The sequence below is a fragment of the Lucilia sericata genome, unplaced genomic scaffold (genome assembly GCF_015586225.1).
Source record: "Lucilia sericata isolate MDLA Ls3-8-SP2 unplaced genomic scaffold, ASM1558622v1 Contig001062F_arrow, whole genome shotgun sequence".
Classification (NCBI taxonomy): domain Eukaryota; kingdom Metazoa; phylum Arthropoda; class Insecta; order Diptera; family Calliphoridae; genus Lucilia; species Lucilia sericata.
In genome coordinates, this window is record NW_023995039.1 from 83,400 (window position 1) to 93,025 (window position 9,626).

Consider the following 9,626-nt stretch of genomic DNA (forward strand, 5'->3'; position numbering starts at 1 on the left):
AACCAGTTCTATTTTCATTGTTTCTGTTTTCTTCCCCAATTATACTTTTGAATTATTAATATTTATATTTTAACAAATATTATTATATTTATACATATCATCTTAAATTTTAGTAAAAACAGAAACTTTAATAAACTAACATTTTTGCATATTTATTTAAATTTTTATTTTAAAATTAATTACAAAGTACTTTCTTTTTATATGTGTGTATGTTGTTTGGTAATTAGCAAATAAAATGTTAGTTTTTTGCCAAATTATTATCATCTTTACTTTTTTTTTTTCTTTATTATTACTTGGTTTTTATAAAAATTTCAATTAAGGTGTTGCACATGCTCGTGTTTTAAAGTAATTCAACATTTACTAATTGTAAACCACTATTTTTTATTATTTTAATTATTTTTTTTTTTTTTTTGTTATTACTGGTATAAAATTTACAGTGGATTATTAAACTTTTGCATAACACCAACGAACACATTAAGAAAAGGGAAAATATTTACATAATTATAAAAAACTAAAATTTTTAAAACAAAAAATTGAAGTTTCTAAATAAACCAATAATCTTTCATTGCTTCTTCTTTTAGAATGGAGGTTCAAACTGTTAATAATCATTTAAACAATGCTCTGATATCACCGTTATCTGCCACCTCAAATTCTCAAACACTCAACAATAAAACATCAGCAAACACAAACACTTCAGCGTCAGCAACGTCGCCGCCGCCACCACAATTAGCTCACTTACAGCAGGCCGCCTCCATACAATTAAACGAAAGTCTAACAGCCCAATTAAGTCGCAGCAACAGTCCGGCCAGTTCAAATTCCGAAATAGAAAAAGAATTACAAGAATTGGATTTGAATAGTTCCATGAATAGTGGCAGTATTAGTTTAGGTGCCGAATTAAATTGTAAATCGAATGGTTCATTAAGTGGTGCCTCTTCAACATCCACCCAAGGCCTTACATCGTCAACAAATGTCGCTAAAGAGAGCAATAGTGGAGCGGCATCTTTAACCAATGGCAGCCAATCGGCAAATGGTTTAAATAATAGTGCCACTATTGGCGGAGCTGCGGCGAATATAAAGAAAAGAATTTCCTCAAGTCGAACACCGACACGAAAGGCGAGACGAATAAAATTTTATCGCAATGGTGATCGTTTTTATCCAGGCATAACCATTCCAGTTTCAAATGAACGTTATAGGTAGGAATTGTTTATTAGTTGAGGGAAATATTTTCTTTAACTAATTTGTTTATTTTATTTTTTTTGTTTTTATAGATCATTTGAAAGCTTATTTGAAGATCTTACTAGACTTTTAGAAGAAAATGTTAAAATTCCAGGTGCTGTACGCACCATTTATACCATGTGTGGCAAGAAGGTATGTTAGTAAATAATTTGAATTGTTTTCATTGTAAAATTTTGGTTATTTTTCAGTCTTTCAATAGTCTAGTCTATAGTCCAGTCTATAGTTTAGTCTATAGTCTAGTCTATAGTCCAGTCTATAGTCCAGTCTATAGACCCGACTATAGTCCAGTCTATAGTTTAGTCTATAGTCCAGTCTATTTAGCCTAGTCTATAGTTAAGTCTATAGTCTAGTCTATAGTCCAGTCTATAGTCCAGTCTATAGTCCAATCTATAGTTTAGTCTATAGTCCAGTCTATAGTCCAGTCTATAGTCCAGTCTCAAGTGCAGTCTATAATCCAGTCTATAGTTTAGTCTATATTCCAGTCTGTAGCCTCTTTTATATTCAAGTCTAGTCTAGACTATATAGTAAACTAATGATTATATTGTGGACTAGACTATAGTCTAGTCAACAATCTAGCCCATAGTATACTATATAGTCTGAATTACAGTCTAATCTATAGTCAAGTTTATGGTCTAGTCTATAGTCTATTCTATAGTCTAGTCTACAATCTAATTTAACCTATAGTCCAGCTTATAGTCTTATATTTTATCTAACGAAAAGGATTTTTAAAATCTCCCTCCCTCTCAATTTAGATAACAACTTTGGAAGAGCTGGAAGATGGTCAGAGTTACGTGTGTTCCTGTAATAATGAAAATTTCAAAAAAGTCGAATATAATACGACCTCACAACCCCTCACTAATCTATCGATATCGAACAAGACCTCAAATCGTCTATCGAAATACTATCGTCCCTCATCGCCTTTAAAGAATGGTTCTACCAATAATCCCAATGTTGGCAATGGTGCATCGTCAAATGCTGTCATAACTGGCAACACCAATGGCAGTCCCGTATTGGTGAAATTAAGTGAACGTGATAGTGTTGTTCATCCACGCATTGTAACACTCATACGCAATGGCACGAAACCTCGTAAACTTATGCGCCTGCTGCTAAATAAACGCAACAGTCCCAGTTTTGATCATGTCTTAACAGCCATCACACAAAAGGTTAAACTGGATACGGGTTATGTACGCAAAGTTTTCACCTTGTCGGGAACACCAGTAACACAATTGGCTGACTTTTTTGGTCCAGACGATGTTTTCTTTGCCTATGGCACTGAGCGCGTCAATAATCCAGATGATTTTCGCTTGGAAACCGATGAACAGAAATCTTTACAGAATATACGTAAAAATTTACGTACAGCTGGTACTACTTGCAAGGGTCCTAAACCAAAAATGCCTGTTAAGAGTAAGAAAACCTATGACACTTCAGCTATCGATGAAGAGAAACTACTCAATGACAGTGGCATTGATGCCAACGAACTACCAGCCGTTATACGAGAACGTTATGTTTTAGGACAGATTATAGGCGATGGCAATTTTGCCATTGTACTCAAGTGCAAAGATCGCCAGAATGGTTTACCTTATGCTTTGAAGATCATTGATAAGAGTAAGTGCAAGGGCAAAGAACATTATATCGATGATGAGGTGCGTGTTATGAAGAAATTGTCACATCCACATATTATTTCGTTAATAATGGATGTTGATCAACAGGCGAATATGTATTTGGTGCTGGAATATGTTAGTGGTGAGTATTGGCGTTGAATATTTTTCAATTCATAATAATTATCAATTTGTTTTTTTAATTCTTGTCGTTTAGGTGGTGATTTATTTGATGCTATTACACGTGTTACACGTTTCTCCGAGGATCAATCGCGTGTTATGATTAAACATTTAGCCTCAGCTATGGCTTATTTACATTCCATGAGTATTGTACATCGTGACATTAAACCAGAAAATTTATTGGTAAGTATTATTTGAAAATTTAACAAGAAAATATGCTTTTGTACGGAAGTCTCAAAATTTAAGTCAAATTTTATTTCGTAGGGTGAATTAGCGTTTGTTTTTATGTAGATTATTTTGAACTTTTCTTTTTATTTCTTTTTTTTATAAAACAGGTTGAATTAGATGACAAGGGAAATGTCATTGAACTGAAATTGGCCGACTTTGGTTTGGCTTGCGAGGTTAATGAGCCACTATTTGCTGTCTGCGGTACACCAACATATGTGGCTCCCGAAATTTTGATGGAAACTGGTTACGGTTTAAAGGTATGTTTATAAAATTAATATGATTAATCTACTGTCTAAGCTATAGTACAGTCTACAATCTAGTTTATAGTCTAGTCTAGTCTATATTCTAGTATATATTCTAGTCTATAGTCTAGTCTATAGTCTAGTCTATAGTCTAGTCTATAGTCTAGTCTATAGTCTAGTCTATAGTCTAGTCTATAGTCTAGTCTATAGTCTAGTCTATAGTCTAGTCTATAGTCTAGTCTATAGTCTAGTCTATAGTCTAGTCTATAGTCTAGTCTATAGTCTAGTCTATAGTCTAGTCTATAGTCTAGTCTATAGTCTAGTCTATAGTCTAGTCTATAGTCTAGTTTATAGTCTAGTCTATAGTCTAGTCTATAGTCTAGTCTGTAGTCTAGTCTATAGTCTAGTCTATAGTCTAGTCTATAGTCTAGTCTATAGTCTAGTCTATAGTCTAGTCTATAGTCTAGTCTATAGTCTAGTCTACAGTCTAGTCTATAGTCCTAGTCTATAGTCTAGTCTATAGTCCAGTCTATAGTTAAGACTATAGTCTAGTCTATAGTCTAGTCTAGTTTACAGTGTAGTCTATAGTCTAGTCTATAGTTTAGTCTATAGTCTAGTCTATAGTCTAGTCTATAGTCTAGTCTATAGTCTAATCTATAGTCTAGTCTATAGTCTAGTCTTTAGTCTAGTCCTATAGTCTAGTCTATAGTCTAGTCTATAGTCTAGTCTATAGTCTAGTCTATAGTCTAGTCTATAGTCTAGTCTATAGTCTAGTCTATAGTCTAGTCTATAGTCTAGTCTATAGTCTAGTCTATAGTCTAGTCTATAGTCTAGTCTATAGTCTAGTCTATAGTCTAGTCTATAGTCTAGTCTATAGTCTAGTCTAGTCTAGTCTAGTCTATAGTCTAGTCTATAGTCTAGTCTATAGTCTCTAGTCATAGTCTAGTCTATAGTCTAGTCTATAGTCTAGTCTATAGTCTAGTCTATAGTCTAGTCTATAGTAGTCTATAGTCTAAAGTCTAGTCTATAGTCTAGTCTATAGTCTAGTATATAGTCTAGTCTAAAGTCTAGTCTATAGTCTAGTCTATAGTCTAGTATATAGTCTAGTCTATAGTCTAGTCTATAGTCTAGTCTATAGTCTAGTCTATAGTCTACAGTCTAGCCTATAGTCTAGTCTATAGTCTAATCTATAGTCTAATCTATAGTCTAGTCTATAGTCTAGTCTATAGTCTAGTCGATAGTCTAGTTATAGTCTAGTCGATAGTCTAGTTTATAGTCTAGTTTATAGTCTAGTTATAGTCTAGTTTATAGTCTAGTTTATAGTCTAGTCTATAGTCTAGTCTAGTCTATAATATAGTCTAGTCTAGTCTATAATCTAGTCTATAGTCTAGTCTATAGTCTAGTCTATAGTCTAGTCTATAGTCTAGTCTATAGTCTAGTCTATAGTCTAGTCTATAGTCTAGTCTATAGTCCTAGTCTATAGCCTAGTCATAGTCTAGTCTATAGTCTAGTCATAGCCTAGTCTATAGTCTAGTCTATAGTTTAGTCTATAGTCTAGTCTATAGCCTAGTCTATAGTCTAGTCTATAGTTTAGTCTATAGTCTAGTCTATAGCCTAGTCTATAGTGTAGTCTATAGTGTAGTCTAGTGTAGTCTATAGTCTAGTCTATAGTTAGTCTATAGTCTGTCTATAATCTAGTCTATAGTCTAGTCTATAGTCTAGTCTATAGTCTAGCTATAGTCTAGTCTATAGTCTAGTCTATAGCCTAGTCTATAGTCTAGTCTATAGTCTAGTCTATAGCCTAGTCTATAGTTTAGTCTATAGTTAGTCTATAGTCTAGTATATAGCCTAGTCTATAGTCTAGTATACTAGTTTAGTCTAGTATAGTCTATAGTCTAGTCTATAGTCTAGTCTATAGTCTAGTTCTATAGTCTAGTCTATAGTCTAGTCTATAGTCTAGTCTATAGTCTAGTCTATAGTCTAGTCTATAGTCTAGTCTATAGTCTAGTCCTATAGTCTAGTCTATAGTCTAGTCTATAGTCTAGTCTATAGTCTAGTCTATAGTCTAGTCTATAGTCTAGTCTATAGTCTCGGTCTATAGTCTAGTCTATAGTCTAGTCTATAGTCTAGTCTATAGTCTCGTCTATAGTCTAGTCTATAGTCTAGTCTATAGTCTAGTCTATAGTCTAGTCGATAGTCTAGTCTATAGTATAGTCTATAGTCTAGTCTATAGTCTAGTCTATAGTCTAGTCTATAGTCTAGTCTATAGTCTAGTCTATAGTCTAGTCTATAGTCTAGTCTATAGTCTAGTGTCTATAGTATAGTCTATAGTCTAGTCTATAGTCTAGTCTATAGTCTAGTCTATAGTCTAGTCTATAGTCTAGTCTATAGTCTAGTCTATAGTCTAGTCTATAGTCTAGGCTCTAGTCTAGTCTATAGTCTAGTCTATAGTCTAGTCTATAGTCTAGTCTATAGTCTAGTCTATAGTCTAGTCTATAGTCTAGTCTATAGTCTAGTCTATAGTCTAGTCTATAGTCTAGTCTATAGTCTAGTCTATAGTCTAGTCTATAGTCTAGTCTATAGTCTAGTCTATAGTCTAGTCTATAGTCTAGTCTATAGTCTAGTCTATAGTTTAGTCTATAGTCTAGTTTACAGTGTAGTCTATAGTTTAGTCTATAGTCTAGTCTACAGTCTCGTCTGTAATCGAGTCTGCAGTCTAGCCTTTAGTGCTTTCTATAGTATAATCTATGTTCTGGTCTATAGATTAGGCTATAGTCTAATCTATAATCTATTCTTAAGTATTTGCTATAGTCTAATATATTCAACTGTTTATAATTTGAACCCCTCTCTCTATTCGTATCATTTCTCCAACTAGATTGATGTCTGGGCAGCCGGTATTATATTATACATATTACTTTGTGGTTTCCCACCCTTTGTTTCGCCCGACAATCAGCAGGAACCTTTATTCGATGCCATAATCTCGGGTATCTACGAATTTCCCGATCCCTATTGGTCGGGCATTGGTAATGGTGTGCGTGATCTCATTGCCAATATGTTACAATCCGATCCAGATGTACGTTTCACCAGCGAAGATATACTCGACCATTATTGGACTATGGGCAATGATGACATCAACGAATACAGCAGCTGAATGGTGGAACAAATCGAACGCATTTTTCAATTTATACATTAGTGATGTATCTTGGCTACACACATTATTACACGTTTTGTATTATGGCTGGCTGGCTGGTTGGTTGGTTGGTTGAAAGCTGCTGTGCTTTTGCTGCTGTCAGTTTTATGTCTTTGTTTTTTTTTTTCCTCCCCTTTTTTGATTTTATAAAGAACGGACCTGTGTAGTATTCTTATTTAGAAATTGTTTGAATAATGATTATATTTCGATTGTTTTATTTTATAATTTGTAATTTATTAAAAATATCTCATAAAAAAAAATCAACCAAAAATTCAAAAAAAAAGATAATGCGACAACTTACAAATACATATATTTTAATTTGTAAAATTGTCAAGAGAAAAAAAAAACAAATTACAAAACTTTAAACTTATAGTTTCTTATTATTAATATTTCTATAATTATCTTATACATATATAACATATATTTAAGTATTTAATTTTTACTTTTTTTTATAAAAAAAATCAAAAAAAAAAAAAAAAAACTATAAAAAATAACTTTTATTTTTTTAACTTTTACCTAAAGGTTTTAATTATTATTTTAAAATTATTTAATTTAAAACAGTTTTTTTTTTATTTATAAACTTTTCAAAACACAATCTTTATAACAATAATTTATAAAATTTCTTAAAACAATTTGTGCATTTATTGTACGCATTCCAAACGAAATCGAATCCTGAAATATGAAAATGCCTTTAAAAGCCTTTTTTCACAACAGCTTTTCTTTATTTAAACGAAAAGAGAGTAATAAGTATTAAGGATTGTGTTAAAGATTTAAAAATACTATCCCCTTAAATAAATAATTGTAATTATATATTATAGACTTTAGTATTCCTTTTTATATATTTTATGAAAACGAAAAAAAACAAAAGAAAAGAAAAATGTTAATATAATTTTATGTTTTTTTTTTTATTTAAAATATTTTTAAATCATGGAAAATATATATACTATTTTTGTTTATAATTTCTCTTTTATTATTAGTTATTAATAAACTTTAATTTTAAACACTCACTACTCACATACAAACACATTTAACCTTAAACTTTTGCTAACTTCAATAGATTTCTTAACAACGACTTTGTTTGTTTAAACAAAAATTGTTTCTTTTATAAACAATAACAAAAGATTCCAACACCAGGCATAAATTTCCATACAAAACAAAAACATTTTTTTTTTAGAAATATATATTAAAAAACAAGTATTTATATGCAATTTATTATAAAACAAAATAAAACATTAATACAATTTAAAACACCATAAATGATTAAAATATATTATCATTAAAAAAAAAACACAAAAAAGGAAGACAGACAACCTGACTCTTCTCAATTATTATTATTATAATTATTACATATTATTTATTATTATATTTCAACATTTTACATAAATACAAACAAAAAAGAAATATTAATTTAAATAAAAATTGCGGCTATAAATTATATACAAACAACAACAAGTAATAAACAAATAGAGGTAGTATGTAATAGTAAAATTTGTTTAAATGTTAATGACAAGTTTTAATGAAATTTAATAAAGGTGGGTATTATTTTAGACGAAATTTTTTGCAATATTTAAGAAGAAATTTTGATAAAAAAAAAACAATGTGTCAATAAAACAATCTAAAGTCTAGCTTATAGTGTAGTCTATAGTCTAGTTTAAAGTCTAGTGTATAGTTTAATTTATAGTCTGGTCTATAGTCTTGTCTATAATCTAGTCTATGGTCTAGTCTATAATCTGGTATTTAATCTAGTCTATAGTCTAGTCTATAATCTATTCTATAGTCTAGTCTATAGTCTAGTCTATAATCTAGTTTATAGTATAGTCTATAATCTAGTCTATAGTCCACTCTATAATCTGGTTTATAGTCTAGTCTGTAGTCTGCTCTATAATCTAGTCTATAATCTAGTCTCTAGTCTAGTCTATAGTCTAGCCTATAGTCTAGTCTATAATCTAGTCTATAGTCTAGTGTACAGTCTAGTCTTTATTCTAGTCTATAATCCAGTATACAGTCTAATCTATAGTCTACTCTATAATCTGGTCTATAAACTAGTCTGTAGTCTACTCTATAGTCTAGAGTGAGGTCTTGTCTATAGATTAGTCTATAATCTAGTCTCTAGTCTAGTCTATAATCTAGTCTATACTCTAGTCTATACTCTAGTCTATAATCTAGTCTATAGTCTAGTCTAAATTCTAGTCTATAATCTAGTCTATAGTTTAGTCTATAATCTAGCCTATAGTCTGTTATATAATCTGGTCTTTAGTCTAGTCTATAATCTAGTCTATAGTCTACTCTACAATATATTCTATAGTCTAGTCTAGTCTATAATATAGTCTATTGTATAGTCTATTATCTAGTCTATAATCTACTCTATAGTCTAGTGTGCATATAATGCAGTATACAGTCTAATCTATAGTATATTCTATAATCTGGTCTATAATCTAGTCTGCAGTCTACTCAATAGTCTAGAGTGCAGTCTAGTCTATAATCTAGTCTGTAGTCTGCTCTATAATCTAGTCTATAGTCTAGTCTATAATCTAGTCTCTAGTCTAGTCTATAATATATTCTATAATCTGGTTTAAAATCTAGTCTATAGTCTACTCTGAAATCTGATCTATGAATTAGTATATAGTCTACTCTACAATCTAGTCTATAGTCTAGTTTATAATCTAGTCTATAGTCTAGTGTACAGTCTAGTCTTTATTCTAGTCTAGAATGCAGTATACAGTCTAATAGTCTACTGTATAATCTAGTCTGTAGTCTACTGTATAGTCTAGAGTATAGTCTTGTCTATAATTAGTCTAGTCTATAATCTAGTCTATTGTCTAGTCTATAATCTAATCTATAATCTAGTCTATAGTTTAGTCTATAATCTAGCCTATATTCTGGTATATAATCTGGTCTTTAGTCTAGTCTATAATCTAATCTATAGTCTGGTCTATAATATAGTCTAGTCTA

At 30.8% G+C, this 9,626-nt stretch overlaps 1 protein-coding gene across 3 annotated transcripts in view; it reads left to right on the forward strand.

Annotated features, from left to right (window-relative positions):
* The window catches only part of LOC119609797 (serine/threonine-protein kinase GL21140), a 43,054-nt gene extending 35,509 nt beyond the window's left edge, over window positions 1–7,545 (forward strand). For all 3 annotated transcript variants that reach the window (XM_037964741.1, XM_037964742.1, XM_037964743.1), the window contains exons 3-8: window positions 582–1,193; window positions 1,269–1,368; window positions 1,989–2,979; window positions 3,052–3,197; window positions 3,350–3,499; window positions 6,360–7,545. In XM_037964741.1, the coding sequence (XP_037820669.1) occupies window positions 582–1,193; window positions 1,269–1,368; window positions 1,989–2,979; window positions 3,052–3,197; window positions 3,350–3,499; window positions 6,360–6,635 (2,275 nt within the window). In that variant the 3' untranslated portion in view covers window positions 6,636–7,545. The remainder of the gene's footprint in view (window positions 1–581; window positions 1,194–1,268; window positions 1,369–1,988; window positions 2,980–3,051; window positions 3,198–3,349; window positions 3,500–6,359) is intronic.
* Window positions 7,546–9,626: the final 2,081 nt, after the last annotated feature.